At 40.6% G+C, this 15,625-nt stretch overlaps 1 protein-coding gene across 1 annotated transcript; it reads left to right on the forward strand.

The window, feature by feature from the left end:
- Positions 1–1,056: 1,056 nt before the first annotated feature.
- On the forward strand, positions 1,057–14,502 carry LOC126095322 (high mobility group-T protein-like). The gene is made up of 5 exons (XM_049910128.1): positions 1,057–1,567; positions 10,052–10,228; positions 12,287–12,447; positions 12,753–12,927; positions 13,051–14,502. Exons 1-5 carry the CDS (start codon positions 1,130–1,132, stop codon positions 13,174–13,176), a joined length of 1,077 nt encoding a protein of 358 aa, XP_049766085.1. The 5' UTR covers positions 1,057–1,129; the 3' UTR covers positions 13,177–14,502.
- The last annotated feature ends 1,123 nt before the right edge of the window (positions 14,503–15,625 follow it).

A 15,625-nucleotide genomic window follows, 5' to 3' on the forward strand; every position in this document is an offset into this window, starting at 1 on the left:
TCGTCGTCCGTCGACTCGGATGCCGTATTCGGCGTTGCCACGTCGAAGCTTATTAACTTAGAAGAATTTTTTTGCCACCCCTTCTTTCCCCTCCATTCTAATGTTTCGTGCTTTCCAGTGCGCTCCCGCGCCAATTTATGCGCTCTTCCTCTGTGCAGGTGGCGGTCCTGTATTGATTTTTAAGACGCCTCGCGCTGCTTTAGCCATTACTATTGGCTTTCCTCAGACTTGGAAGCAGCGGACTGAGCAGAAATAATTTTCCCCCTTCCGTTTAATTCGTCAATGCGCACTTTTTTGTGTGGTTTGTTACTACAGGATGCCATCTCTTAGTGTATTAAGTATCTTAGAATGTAGACGTTATCGAAATGTATGTAGTGTGAATTTTGCGAAAAGATACTGATCATTTGCTCGTATATGTTCTCCTCAAATTGGAAACAGCATCCGTCGCGATATAAAATTTGAATATTCATGGGTAATTAGTATATCGTTCTGTTGCTTGAATGCAGTCTCATGACACAACACTTCGATTACATGGGATAGTGTGCACGGCCGGTCAGATAGTGTACGTCATCACAGGTCTTTGCTGGCGTCGAAGCGTATTACCCGATGTAATTTCTGTAGGTTTTGTTTCAGCTGCTGAAGTTGTCGCACACTACATGACGCGATCTTATGGCTATCATCCATCCTTTCTTCGCTGATGCTTGCCCCGTTGTAGCGTCTTGAAGACACCGCCACTGTCGTAAGACTGACCTTCGGTCTCCTCCGGGGGTGTTTGGTCGGTTGTCAGCGGAGTGGTGAAGAGGCAGGCGCGGATCACGCCCCTCCCCGCTCTTGGAGCCAACCGCCCCACCTGCCCCGCGCGCCCGGGCCTCTTCTTTGTTGGCCGTCGGCGCCGCCACCGCTACCGCTTGGCAACGTCGCCCCCACGTTGGAGGCGCGCGCGCAAGAGAGAGAAAGCAAGTCCGCGCCGAGCTGCGTTCGGCCCCCTCCCGTACCACCCCGCCCCCTCTACTCCTCCACACACTTGCGCCGGTGTCCGGGAACCCCGCGCACCTCTCTTGTGCGCCACAGGCCCGGCCCCTGGACCCCTCAAGCTCTTGGGGCAATACCGCGCGGTAGTAGTGAAGCCATGTCCGAGCACCACCGTGGTGCCTGGGGATCGCGCGACGACGCGGCGGCAGTGTGGTGGCCAGGCGCACTCGAGTACCAGCACCATCAGCATCTGCTGCAACAGCAGCTGCAAGCCGCGGCGCAGCAACAGCAGGCCCAGCAGCAGCAGGATGTCGCTCGCAGCACGGCTGCGGCCGCCGCGGCCGCACAGCACCAACTCTTCTCTTACAAGATGGCCAGTAGCTTCCAGAACCCTACGACGACCACCGCAAGTGTGTCGTCGCCAGTGGCCTCCTGCGTGCGCGGGCCTACTGCCCCCTATGATTACAGTAGCGGAGGTGGCCGGACGGAAGCCGCAGCTGCGGCTTCTCTCGTGGGTGGCGCTGCCCAGTGGTGGTACTCTAGTGGCATGGGCAATCCTATGCATGGAATTTCCACACCCACTCCGCCCACTTTGGTACGTACCCTAACAGAATCCATTTTTCTTTCAGTCCATCCCCGCATCGTCTAACAGCGCAAATTACTAGCACTTTCTCGCTTTGCGATTAAAAGAATGCCAGACGACGACGCTATGTGCGTTTCTCCGATCACAAGAATTTGGAATGGTAACCGCCTAAAGAATTCTCCCGCGCAACCTTAACTCTGGCCTTTGGCGGGAAGCGTAGCGTCGCTACGTCATTTCACCCACGTGCTACCAGGGCGCCTTCGCTTTTTTCTCTGCCGTCGTGGGGAGCAGGTGGCGGTCTTAAGGTGCGCCGTGATGGCCACTTCGGCGAGAGGAGTGGGAGACGGAGAAGGGGAGGTAGTGGCCTCTGCCAGAGTACTCCTCACATGGCGACCTTCTTCTTAGAACTGTCTTAGGCGATATAATAGAAGTACGAATTTCTATAACTGTATGCCAACAAGATTTGATTCATTGTAAAAAATTTCTTTAGGAACACGTACTACAGATTTATTTAAAATTTCAAAGTGAATGTCCTAACATACTGGGAAGTTATCTCAAATTTTTCAGTATTTTCGAGAATAACTTTACAGGTCCAAAAAAATATTTACCTGCTGGTTCGTTCCCCATACACTGAAGTGGATTGTAACGCTCTGTATACAACTTTGTTTACAGAGCAATATTTTTTAAATTGCTGTGATGATACTGGAGGGGTGACATGGCCTAACTTCCCATGACTTGAAATAAATCGTAAAGATGTAAATGCAATCCAAGGAAGGTAATTGGTTGAATGGTGTTTAATTATTTAGTATAAAGCGGCGTGAAAATTACGCTCACGGTGCCGAGTGTCGCTTCCCGTTTTGATAAACGGTGAATTGCAGCACATTTTCATCGCGTAGCTACCGATGTTGCTGCTTCCGAAGCCTGCGCGGTTCTACCTCTTTTCGGGTTCGCTCCGTGCAGTGTGTACTGACACCTATCACGTGACTGAACGTGTAATAGAAAATATTTGGAAACTGTTTATTGAGCATGCCCTGCCAATAAATTGCCAGCCAATACTAAAACATGACTTGACCGTTTCCTTACGAGCATATTGCGCATGTGTGGCCATATCAAGTCATTACGTAGTTCAATAGAAGCAACTGCAACGAACCGTGATGCACATGCAGACTACTTGGCTTCTCATCTTAATCATATAGACCAGGGAAGACAGAGAATTGCTCTTTTTGTTGAGACCATATTTTCATTGCCACAATGGATTAGTTAACTACATAATTCACGTACAAGCTATCTTCAACATTTTATATACCTCTATGCACATTTTGTGGCTGGTCCTGCATATTGAGCTAGTAAAATTATGGTGCATGTTTTAAGATAGAAACTTCTGATTACCGCCTTTGACCGTATGCTCAGTTCGTTGATTCATCAAAAAGTTCTGAGCATAATTTGGAAGCAATGATCTACATCTACCCATACTCCGCAAGCCACTGATAACAGTGCATGGCAGATTGCATTCAATTATTATCGATAGTCTTTCCTACTCAGTTCGCGTAGTGAACGAGGGAAAAATGACTGTATTCACCAGCACGTGTCATATTATACTACGATGGCAACATAGTGGTCTGTTTTCCTTCCTTTTTTTTCTTTCCAGAACAGGTCCACTAAATTTATCCTACAAGGTTCTCCTTTCGTCAGTTAAAAATTCATTATTTTGTGTATAGTGCGAAAAATTGTTTGAAGGAAATACAGAGAAGTGTGAAAAATTTAATTTTTTTGTTTTCCGTTCATATGAAACCCCGCGCTCACTACAGGACGGCGAGCTGTTTGTTTTCTTAAATCGGATACGTGAACAAGTTAAGAATGACATTCATGCACCCGATTAGCGATTTGTTCAGACTACAGATATGATTTCCTACAAGGGCAGTTGACGAAATAGTTCCAATTGGTAGGTCCCCAATGTCGAAGCACACATCTTCCATTACCCAGGAACCAGGATTTTTTTCAACTTTGTTTTCTCAAGGAGAAATGAGCCTATCAGCGAGTGTGCGGATGCGCGTGCATTTGTGTGTCTGTCTGTCTGTCTGTGTGTGTGTGTGTGTGTGTGTGTGTGTGTGTGTGTGTGTTTCGTATCTAGAGGCACCCATTTCGAAAAGAACATATGTGCAGTGAAGGCAGATGAATGTTTCCAAGGGACAAACACCAGCGCTCCTCAAACGTACATGGGCGTTTTGCACTGGGTGGACTAAGTATCATAGCTGTGATCTGTGTTTCAGTATGATTGATTGAGACGGGCTTTTGAGTGCTCAGCCGAGCAATTTGTTCTATTTTCTGCCTTATATTTGGACAGCTGGCGGTCGTCAGAATATCGCGCAGAAAAATAAAATTGACAATTAAGCAGAAACTCACAAGCGCGCCAGTAATCATCTTTAAGCGTATTTTACCGCGTTGTACCATCGGTACAGTATGCATGTATAGACAATCTCAAAAGTTAGTTACTGGACTACTATAAAAATGGTCACCAAGGCTAACCTGTTACGAGCTGCTGTACAGAGGTTACTCATAAATTCAGTTACGAGCGAAACACTGGAGCAACCACATCCATCAAACCAATTATCTTTGTGTATGGGATACGTAAGCACCCAACTATTGGGCATTTTCATGCTCATTGGTTTGAATTAGTGACACCACGGGTGTCTTTAGTCATGCGGTACATTAGTCATCCGATCTAAAGTGTACACTGAGAGGGGTTCTGTGTCCGCTTCAAAAAGTGCCGCATCAAAAGTTATAGGGCGCACTGAAGAGTAATGCTTCCGAATTTCTGGTGTGAAAATCTTTAATTCACATTTACGTAATTATTTTTCAACATACTCACCCTGGTGACGAATACATTTCTTCTAACGAGAGACCAGTTTATTGATACCGTCACTGCAGAATGTTTAACTTTGTTGACGGAGCCACAATCTCGCCTCTGCTTGTACCGCTTCGTCACTACCAAAGTGAAGGTGTTCTTACGTTTTGAAAACAGGCGAAAATCGGATAGGCGTCGGATTGTTGCAAATGTCGCAGCGGTCGTGTGGTCTTCCATTGTCATGCTGAAGGAGACTGCTCCACTACGTGGACGATCTTATCTTATACGAAACTAGAGTACAGCACGCTGTCTGACACATTGTTAACGTTGCAAATGGCTGTGTTACGCGCCACAATTGGGAGCCCTCTAGCAGCAGAGGATTGCAAATATGCCGAAATAAGACATGTAGAGTGGTAATAAACCTTATTTTACTTCAAAAACTTCTGGAGATTTAACATAAATTCGGAGGCGACCTCTTAGATAGGGCATGAAAACATTGTAAGAGCTGTGCAATGGATCACAGGTAAAGCCGCATTTCAGTCATCAGGGGTAGTAGAAGTTTTGAAAACTGTTTCTCACCTCCCCCTCACACTTCGCATATGACAAGGTTAACATCGGTTTTGAAACTTATTCAGTGCAATTCATATTGGCCATTTTGTAGGAATAGTAAACAAATATCGTATCGTGTATTAAGATTTCCATATATCACTTCACGTACGCTAAAGCTGTTCCCTTAAGACAATACCACGGAAGCAGTGTCTTAAGAATAGACCATAACATATTATGCACAATGTGAGATAACCTGTAGCACCGAACTGACAACCGTCAATGGTGTCTCCAAGTAACTACGCGATGTTGACTGCTTTAATTACTAGCTTTTGCTGAATATTTTTTTCTATACCTGTTGACGATTTTGTCACGTACGTGGAAGGCGTGCATTTATAACTACACGAATTTATCTTCTATGGACTATTAATTATCGTAACCGTAATTGAACTTTATCGCACCGTATTAACTACCACAGAGCAATCTGACTCACCATAATGTAATGTAAAACTAATACGATACGAATTGGAACTACACTTAGTCAAAGTGTTCGTTGGAAATAACGTGGTATAGCAAGTTAAGGAAATTTTTATGTAACAATGCAGACTTGCGGAAGCAGGAAATCTTAGGCAACTGGAAATAGTAAAATGTTGCAAACTAATAATTCGGAATTCCTTTTGGTAATGTAGTGTACTGCTAAAACACTTTCACAAGTGCAGATTACTATGAAAAATATATGGTATTAACTACAGTTATCTGCGGTATTGAAATATTTTTATACTGCGTAGAGCACGAAATTCACTCACGTGATGCAAGAACAAAATAAAACGTATATGACATTATTAGGAAAAATATCTTCCCATTAGGTGATAAATAAAATTACTCGCAATTTTCACGGAACGCCATTGCAGTGTTGTGCATAATATACTACATGGAATCACATTTAAGTGGTGCCAATTTTGTGCTTATATTTCGCAGTTCGGGTAATAGTTCGCCACGCCATTCAACATCACCAAAAAGTAAATCAGCCTGAATTGCCTGTGTTGATTCACAGCTACTTTAGTCTGTTACTGAACACTTCGTTTCACATTTATTGATTCTTTTACACTTGGGGTAGGGATGCAGGCAAAAATTGTCTAGTGGCCAGAGCAGTGACTTCGTTTGACAGTAGACACACATCACTCAATCAAATGTATCATCGATGGATGTTGTATAAAGGCTTGTACTGGCTAGTGAACAGAAGTTTTTAAGGTGTATTCTGTTTGAAACTAAGAAACATGGCGTAGGGGACAGTTACAGAATACCACAAACTACTTGTTTTGAGAATGTGAAGGAAGCTTTGTTTTTTCTTGCGAATCTTAGCTGTTAAGAGTAAGGCGATCGAAACCACTTCAGTTAACATGAGTGAGCGTAAGGTAAACGTAGCGCCTAGTGCTATAATCAGGAATTTTACATTGCGTTTCACCCGCTTTCGTCTCATCTAGAGTTAAATTGCTTATTACGGGTGCCACGTGGAACAGCTTGTTACAGTACAATTAGCTATTACTTCTTTGCAGCGGGCGGTGAACATGTCTTTGAAAGAAGTCACAAAATTAATTTGTTTCAGGAATGATTGCGTCTTTGACATACATGACGTGGAACAAAACACTCATAGAACTATCGGTTACCGAAATTTACTTACGGTATGATACTCATTAATGTGGTTTCGAAAAGTCTGTTTCCAGTTACTTTGTCACTTACGTCTAAATTCGATGCGTATGGGTAGAGGAGTTGGAGTTGTAACTTACAACTCGCACAGTTCTTAACCACTCTTTTAACTAACGACATTCAGGACCTACCAGCCAGCCTAAGTGTCAACTGTAAGAACTCAGCTCTGTCGTACAACGAGAACATCAGTTGCGAAAAACAAAGGATCGAAATTGTTACCACTCAAATGGGATGATTTTTGTATCGATCGATCAATACACCTAACCAGCGAGAGATTAAAAACGAGTGAATAGATTATTCGATTATGATCGTTACAAGCTTCACTGTCACTTATTTGTAGATGATCCGTAATGGCCGACAGATTTGGCAGTGGAGGGAACCGGAGTTGTTTCAGCAACCGTGGTAGAAACTGGTGTATCACATTACTACGTCGTATGTTTTAGGATCGATTTGCACATGATCCACCAAGCCGTTTTAAAACAATGCTTGGAAGTAATCAAGAGTTTGTCGAAGTTAGATCCAGTAGCAAGCAGCTCTAATTTTTGCCGCAGTGAAAAACCGCTTGACATTTGAGAACGTGAACGCGACTTCTCAACACCCTAGTTTACACAGTGGCGAACACAAGCAAATGAGCATTAGCAGAAGAAAATTCTGATTTAAACGGTAGCGAGCGAACTGCATTCGGTCGTGCTAGGTTCGTATTCGCTGGTTGTCGGTCTTTCGGCAAACAATCGAAGGAAGTTACCGTCCTCTGCTGCAGCTTTTGCACTACAGGAAGCTTTATTTTACCGTCCTGTCTGCTTTTGATGGTGACAGTTGTTTGAGCGATTCAGTGGACCGAAGAGAATGTAATGTTGTTAATAAAAAGAACCTTTACGTCGTAGTTGCTTCTGGGGCCCAAAAGATACACAGCAGAAAGCCCAAATCAAAAGAAAGTGATGGGTAGAAAACTGCCAAAATATTCAAAGGACCAACGGGGCACTTGAGAATCATTGAAAAACAAAATGATTGCGTCAGACTGGTATTAGCACAAGTTGTATTTTTATTAAAAATCAAAAGCGCAATAAATTTCTTTGAAGTTAAACGAATATGTATCTTTTATGTCCGTTAAAATTTGAACAATACGGAAGACCTGACGATTGTCGATGCTTTCATTCATGGTAGCTGTACATGACTGATGCATCAGTCGTTTTTTATGTATGTATAGTTTGGGTGGGGGCACACTACTGCCCTCCAACTAATTATCACATTTTAGGAACTTATGTGGTAGGTCGTATGTTGTATCTAACATCTCTATAATTATATTTTATTGACATTATAATCGTTAAGTCTGCGAGATAGCACCTATTGGAATGCGAAACAGTCGCCAGCGTAAATTTTTCCAGTTGCCAATAACAAGGTGTAAATACAAATCTTTTCTTTAGATTGGTTGTTAAGTAGCGTTCCGCATTGAAATTTCTCAGTACTAATGAGAAGCCATCAGCGATATGCATCAACAAACATACATGCAGCTGAGTGAATTTCACGCATACGTACAAATTCAGACACGTAAATTCCTTTTCCATATTTCGTAAAAAAACAGTGCGCTCGCTACGCGAAGCGATACCTCGGAATATGAGTTTTGCTCAATGTTACGTACTCAGTACCGAAAAACAACGCAACCTTCGTAAGCGATACCCGTTATTTATCTCCCATCATGCGTTAAATTGTCTTTCTCATTAGCATAACCGCTATTTCAGATCATGCAAATACTAGTTCACTTCGTGTCCGCTCAAGCACAAACCAGGCGTAAGGTGAACAATGCGTGCGCATAGGACAGTATTACTCACAGCCTTTATATTAATGCAATGTTGCTGAAAAATTCGACGCGTAGGTCTCTACCAACAAGATGGCGCGTCATCACACCTTACGGATAACTATTCCTGCGTATGTTGATCTAATATTTCCCAACGGATGGATCGGGTTATTTGTTTTGTGGAATGGACAAGGATCGTGTGTAAAACAAATATAATCAGTGATCTAAAGGATCGAATGCAAAAGGGTGTTTTGCATTCCCGTGTGAAATTTGTGTGGGGGGGGGGGGGCTTTACATGCTACCATTAATCGTTGGTCTCTAGTTGTTAAACTTGGAGAAAAGTTGAGACTACAGTATAATTTACGTAATCGTGGCAACTTTAATTCAAATGATCATATCTACCATTTGAGTGATGATATGATTTTGAACCATTCTGTATGTACCGTACCTTACGAAAATGATAGCATTGTCTGTATAGTCCAGAAGTATCGATAACTTTTTAAGGAGTTCCTTGAGGAACGCGACGGGGAGGTGCCACGCCATCCAGCATTTAGTGTCACTACCAAGCTTGCATAAGTTAAAAAACGAACAGTTATTGTGAACATAAGCCCATCATCTGTTCCAATGCACTCTTGTACTTTGCCTAGGCTGTTGTCCATCCTGAACACCCTCTAGTTCACACCTCGAAAATTTGTTGCAGTCTTAGCGGTAGGCGACGCAATTGAGATTTTCCGTTTGCAGTAGGGTATTCTGTGGCTCTCATAATGTTTGTAAGCACTGTGAAAGAGCTTCACATTTTGACCCCAGAATATTGCTGAACGTGTTGGCTTCCTCGGTCTTAGTATTATCAGTGATAGTGAAAGGAATTTTTTAAAAATTCAACACCGGCAATATTGTCAACTTCAGCAGAGAATTTTAGGATTGTGAAACGCAAAGAATTTCCGTTTATGCCAAATGTCACTGAAAAAACTGCAACTGCCAACTTTCCTGAAATGCATATGCTCTCGTTAAGAAAAATCGCGTAAAGATCCTGAAGTTGCGTCATTGTTTATAAGCGGTAGTGTCTAATTTTCCATTTATCAGCCATTAATGAACTGAATCTACGTGGATGGTTTTTGTGAGTCTTAATTATTCAACATTGCAGGAATAAAGTTGTGAAGATATGGTAGGAAAAATTGTTGAAGTGCTAGAAACAATGGACGTGGGAGACTAATTCCTCGTTGGTTCCTGCTGCCAAGGAGTGAAGATGTTATCGTAACGATAGTGGTAATTACGTATTTAATTTTCCTCGTCAGGCCTCAGATATGCCTGTACGTGTAGTAGCTCGAAAGCTTTCTTCCGTTAACATTTGGTCTAAGGATGAATGTGGAAAGGTTAGATAAACAGCATATGTAGCAATTTTCAGAACTAAGTACCCGTTACAAGTTTTCCTTTGTTAGTTTGGCACACGAAAGCAGCATATTTGCGTTCCTAATATTTGTTTTTCATTTTGTATACTGTAACCGCGGTTCTACAGACAGAACCCTTACGTTGAGACAAAGTTCTTACACTTCCGTTCATTTGCGGCTACTTTAATTTGCAGATAGTTTGTTTTTGGTTGCAGCCACCGCAGCAGCAGAACAAAAAGATGCCCCGTGGGAAAGCTGATGCTAAACCTAGAGGCCGGATGACGGCTTACGCTTGCTTCGTACAGACATGCCGCGAAGAGCACAAGAAGAAACATCCGGATGAAAATGTGATATTTGCTGAATTCTCAAAGAAATGTGCAGAGAGGTGGAAGGTAAGTTTTCAATTTATGCCATGGAAATTATTCCTTTCATGCAGAACAGCGGTATGATAACAACGTAAATGTGTATTGTTGTATCCTGGTTGCTAATGTCATGAGACGGGTCACATTAAAGGCTTTAGCGTGCCTTTTGGAAGATTGAGTTTAATCGAAATTTCTTATATCTGCAATCGCATTCACAACGTAGCATCACTTGTAAGGCGAATAGATATACGAAACAAGCTTCGCTGCAAGCAAGAGAGAAAGGAATTTGGTATCGTATCGCAGCATCAGCGTAGCATGCGAGCATTATTATCCCGGCTTTCAAACTGAAGGCAAACGGGTTTTCGGCAGGAGCGTCCAGTCGCGTAGCTCTCTCTTTGAGCAACGTTGCCAACTCGGAGCACAGAAGCAGAAGTAACGAAAATAATTGAAAACGTTTGGATTTTTCCGACATTTGTGTTACGATGCACTGAGAATGTTGCGTACGAAACACGCTTTGCGTTTCCGAGTGTACTAAATATAAATTTAGAACTCGCTTTTTTACATCGTTCGGGAATCTGAAACTATATGAAGTAATAAAGAATGTGATCTTGCAGTTTTATTCATTCTGCAATTTCAAAATCATGTTGGAAGCTCATCTTGTTCCCTGCAGTTATAAGCAGTACGTTGTCATTTGCAGTGGTATTTTGCCGTAACTTGCCCCTGCCTTCGCGGTTGCAAAGCTCCACTGGCGCTATTTGCCGCAGCAGCTGTATTGATGTTTCCATTGGTTACTGTTTGCTCCGGGAAATCTCTGCGATGCAGGAGTAAGCCCCCCTTTGCCCGTTAGCGCGCCTGGTCGATACGGTTTCCCGCGTTCGTTATCATTGCGCGTCACCGTTTCGCGACCTCCCCGCCTTTGAATTTCTAATTTTTAGGTCTACTTATGACAATACCATCACAGTCTTCGGCGTCTATCAGTAAATTACGAACAAAAATATTTCACCGTTGCATAAGGGGAGAAAAAAATACTGTAATTAAAAGTTTCTGCAACCATAGCTTTTTCTTACATGGATTGCTGAGAATGAATGTGTATCTCACTTTCATACAAATTACTTTAAAGAGTGTGTTATACACAGAATCCACTTGATCACTAAATTTCATCAGTAATTAAGTTTGTATTCATGTGGATAATTTGTGTCTGTTGTTAAAGCATATTAACAAGTTCAGTGGTTATTTAGTGTACTTTGCTGTTGACTCATTCACTAGCTTGATGCCAAAAGTCTGCCTTTGCATTCACCAATGGTATTAAGATAAAGTAGTTGCAGCATATGATGTTGGTGGGAGTAAATGTAGCTGTCATTTGTTTATGATTAAGTTTGTTGCCTTATTACTTTAATTTTTGTTTGTTTTGTTTGTTCAAATTGCCCTAGGGTATTAAAGTTTTCTTATGTTGCCTGGTGCATCATATTTATAGAACAAACTTTATTCCCAGCAAAATATTACATAGTCTTTCATCTTGCCAACTAGTTTAGAACTGTGGGAAATAATTTGTTGTACAAAAAATGTGGTTAATTTTGGTATAGAAGATAATACACAACTGGTGGCAAAGTACTATAGTTAATTTTGTATAGAGTTTATAGGCAGATAGTAGACAGTCACTCATTTTCAAGACTCCATCTGCTAAATATCCTATTTTACTATGACTGAGCTTTTTAAAAAAAGAAGCTGGTGCTTTTTTTTGAGACAGTGATAAATTTGTGTGGTGTAACTATGAAGCCAAATGTAAAATACTGCTGCAAACCAACAGATTCTCTGTGACTATAGAAATCAATGCAAGTGAATAAAATATTGAAAACAATACATTACCATAAAAATTCGATTCACCATGTTTTCATGCCAGAATATTGAAGAGAACAGGGCAAATCAGTAAAATGATCATGAAAACTGTCAGTGTTCAGTTGGTTTAAAATTCCATAGATTTTTCTGCCTAGACAAGTGTCAAAATCACAGTAATACTGTCTTAAAACAGTTTCCATGTAATTATGTAAATTTAATCTTCTGTACCTTGTAAACAAATTTTTCTTACAGACCATGGTTGATAAGGAAAAGAAGCGTTTTCATGAAATGGCGGAAAAAGATAAGGAACGTTACGATGCTGAAATGGAAACCTACACACCCCCTAAAGGAGAAAAGGCGCATGGCAGGAAGAGGAAACATGCCAAGGACCCAAATGCACCAAAAAGGGCATTGTATGTAATAGTATCCTATAGTAACCTGCATTTATTATGTAAATTATTACTTTAAATATTGACAAGTCTATATTTTCTCTCTCTCTCTCTCTCTCTCTCTCTCTCTCTCTCTCTCTCTCTCTCACACACACACACACACACACACACACACACACACACACCCCTCCCTTTTGTGTGTGTGTGTGTGTGTGTGTGTGTGTGGGTTTTTTTTCATATATAATCTCTTTCAACTAGTGTTTACTGTGGGATGTGGATAATAGCACCAATATAGTGCACCATGCAACAACCATAGTTTTTATCCACAGATCGGCATTCTTCTGGTTTTGCCATGATGAGCGCAGTAAAGTAAAGGCACAGAATCCAGAATTTGGTGTTGGAGACATTGCTAAGGAGCTTGGCCGGAGATGGTCAGAAGTCGATCCGGAGCTGAAAGCCAAGTATGAAGCAATGGCAAAGAAAGACAAAGCACGATATGATAGGGTAAGTTTTTTGAAACTGGGTTCATTATATTTTGTACTGAGTAATTATATCAGAATTTAATTTCATGCTTACTTTTTATAGAGAAATATTTCCAGTAATATTCATTGTATTTCTATTTTATAGGAAATGACAGCATATAAGAAAAGGCCAAAGCAAGGAGGGCAGGGAGCTGCAACAGTGAAGAAAGGAAGTGAAGATGAAGACGAAGATGAAGATGAGGATGATGATGTTGAAGATGGTGACGAATAGTTTGGCTCCAGTATTTCATTGCCATGTCATCTTTATTAAGGAACTTTTGAAAGGACATCATATCTCATAAATTCATCCGTACCCTTTACCAGTTTTTCACTCACCATAATTTGAGTTCAAAGAATGAAAGTGAGTTTTCAGGAAGAGCATACTTCAGGATGCAGGAGAAGTGAGAGAGTGTGTGTGTGTGTGTGTGTGTGTGTGTGTGTGTGTGTGTGTGTGTGTGTGTGTGTGTGTGTAAATAAATTTTTCAGTAACTCACAAATATTTTAATTTGTCTTAATGCAGCAAAATTACTTAATGTGAGCTTTACCAGTGAGTCACTGATGCATTTCTGCAGGTGTTGTTTGGTAAGTGTTTCAGAAATGCATCACACTGTTCAAATGTCCTCCCATTTTAGTTACATCACCTGTATGTGTTTCTGATTCTGTTAAAATACTGGCCATCACCAAAGTTCTTTCTATTGAATTTCAAGAATGACCTGTAACACATACCTCTTTACAGTCTTTCATCATCTGTGCAGTGGTTTTGTGCCATTTCAGATCAGGGTTTTACTGCCTCTTTGTTAATGTGTGGAAAAAAAAAAATGTAGTTAGTCTTTGGTGTGTGCCAGTGTGTTGTCATTGTAATCTAGAGTATTTCTGAAGTTGCAGATGATCTTAGCCAATTCTTTGCAACTTGAAGGACTTCCCCCTTCTCTCAAAAACTTACGTAAGGGTTTAAAATAGTTGCGTCGTGTTTTCTCTTGTCATGATTGGGAGTGCTGTTGTGTGTTCTCTTAAGCCATCAGTGTGTGCAAACAAGCGGACAATATTTTTCAGTGTTTTGAACTCTATGGCATAGCCAAAAGAGTGCAAATCTTAAAACTTCTTCATATTAATGAAGAAGTCATTGTATTAAGACGGTTTTAATAGCCTGTTCTCTTTTTGAGGAAGAGGTTTCATTTGATGGAACTAGCAGTAAAGAAGAGAGTTTTTTCAGGTTCTGTTTCCATGTCTCTAAGTGTAACATTCCCAAATTGAAAATAAGGAAAATTTGTACTTTGTGACATGGGTATTCAAATACAAATAGCAGTACCTCTGATTTTGTGTGTACAACTGTATTAAAAATTGTCAAAATATTTTTATTGATTTGGAGATTTAATGAAAACCTGACTTAGAGTTCGAAAAGAACAAGAGTTGCGGTTATTTTTAGGAAATTTCAAATAGAGAAAGGCACTGTTTGTTTTGTATCTAATAGTAATTAATAAACTTTTAAGAAAAGTGATTGTCAACTTTAATTCCATTGCTTTACAAAAGGCAAGAAATAAATCTGTCAGACATTGTTTTTATTGGACCGTTGATTTGCCCACAGTAACATGTTAATGAGAGAAATTTGTTTCCTAAGAAAGACTGATTATGCAGTGTTATTAGTTATATTAACTTCACTGACATTTGAACACAAAGTAATTTATATTCACTAGTGTTGGCACCAGCAGTGCTGCTTGCGTGTTGTGGATGTAACTGTGGCTTGTGTAGACATTATCCACAGGAAACTGAGAGTTCAACACATTTGTTTTTGTCAATTCACTGAGATTGATTTTAGTAAAACTTTAGCCACAGCTGTAGTTATGTTATTGTCTGTGTAGTTGCATATTTTAGGATTGACATTAGAATGTAATAATAACTTGTTAAACGAATTTTTGAAGAGCCCTTTTAATTTCTATTTTTTCCTCAAGGCTTAAGTGAAGTGTTAATGTTATCAAAAAATTCACCCCCAAATTGTTTCCAAACACAAGTCACTAAACTTCAATGTTGATGCAGATGTTAATAGCCAGACAACTTATAAAATAAATTGCAGTAATGAAGTGACACTTTGAGACCTAAGCATGTTCATAAAAATTCTCATTTGCAGAGTTGTCATTGTGAAAGGCATATTGTCCTAAATCAGCTACTCACTACTAACTTGGCTTGTCACAGTTTGTGTTCAGGTTTTACTGCTTTCTGCCTCTTAATTGATGCTGCTTGCTGCTACCATATACTTACTTACAGCTGTCATCCGTCCACTTGATCCCAATTTTTGCACAGTGGAAAAAAAGCTGTGCAATAGCTTGTTTAGAATGGGGTATGTTAAAAACTTATTTCTACTGTCTTTTGGCAACTGGAATGTTGCTCCTTTTTATGGTAATTGATGAATTTGATAGAAATAACAACATATGGTGTCTACTGATAAACATGACTAATTATTTTCCATGTTGTCTGCCTAGAATTAGTTTGGGGTATATATTTATTTTTTGATCCTATCAAATACCTTGGGGATTCTGAAGAGATCATTGGTTCTTTACTTGCTTGCAGGGTGTATACGACCCGGGGAAAAATCCTGGTAATTTTTCATTGTTTTAGTTACCAGTTAAATTTTTGTGATTTTGACTGGTAAGAACCAATACTCTTAACGAAGGATATTGCTGTAT

Source organism: Schistocerca cancellata, chromosome 8 (assembly GCF_023864275.1).
Source record: "Schistocerca cancellata isolate TAMUIC-IGC-003103 chromosome 8, iqSchCanc2.1, whole genome shotgun sequence".
NCBI lineage: Eukaryota > Metazoa > Arthropoda > Insecta > Orthoptera > Acrididae > Schistocerca > Schistocerca cancellata.

What these genes read in the sequence shown, in the direction of transcription:
- LOC126095322 (XM_049910128.1), top strand. Translation starts at nt 1,130, where the DNA reads ATGTCCGAGCACCACCGTGGTGCCTGGGGATCGCGCGACGACGCGGCG. An exon ending in CACCCACTCCGCCCACTTTG is followed by an intron (nt 1,568 to 10,051) that starts GTACGTACCCTA and finishes TTTTGGTTGCAG; the next exon opens with CCACCGCAGCAGCAGAACAA. An exon ending in AATGCACCAAAAAGGGCATT is followed by an intron (nt 12,448 to 12,752) that starts GTATGTAATAGT and finishes TTTTATCCACAG; the next exon opens with ATCGGCATTCTTCTGGTTTT.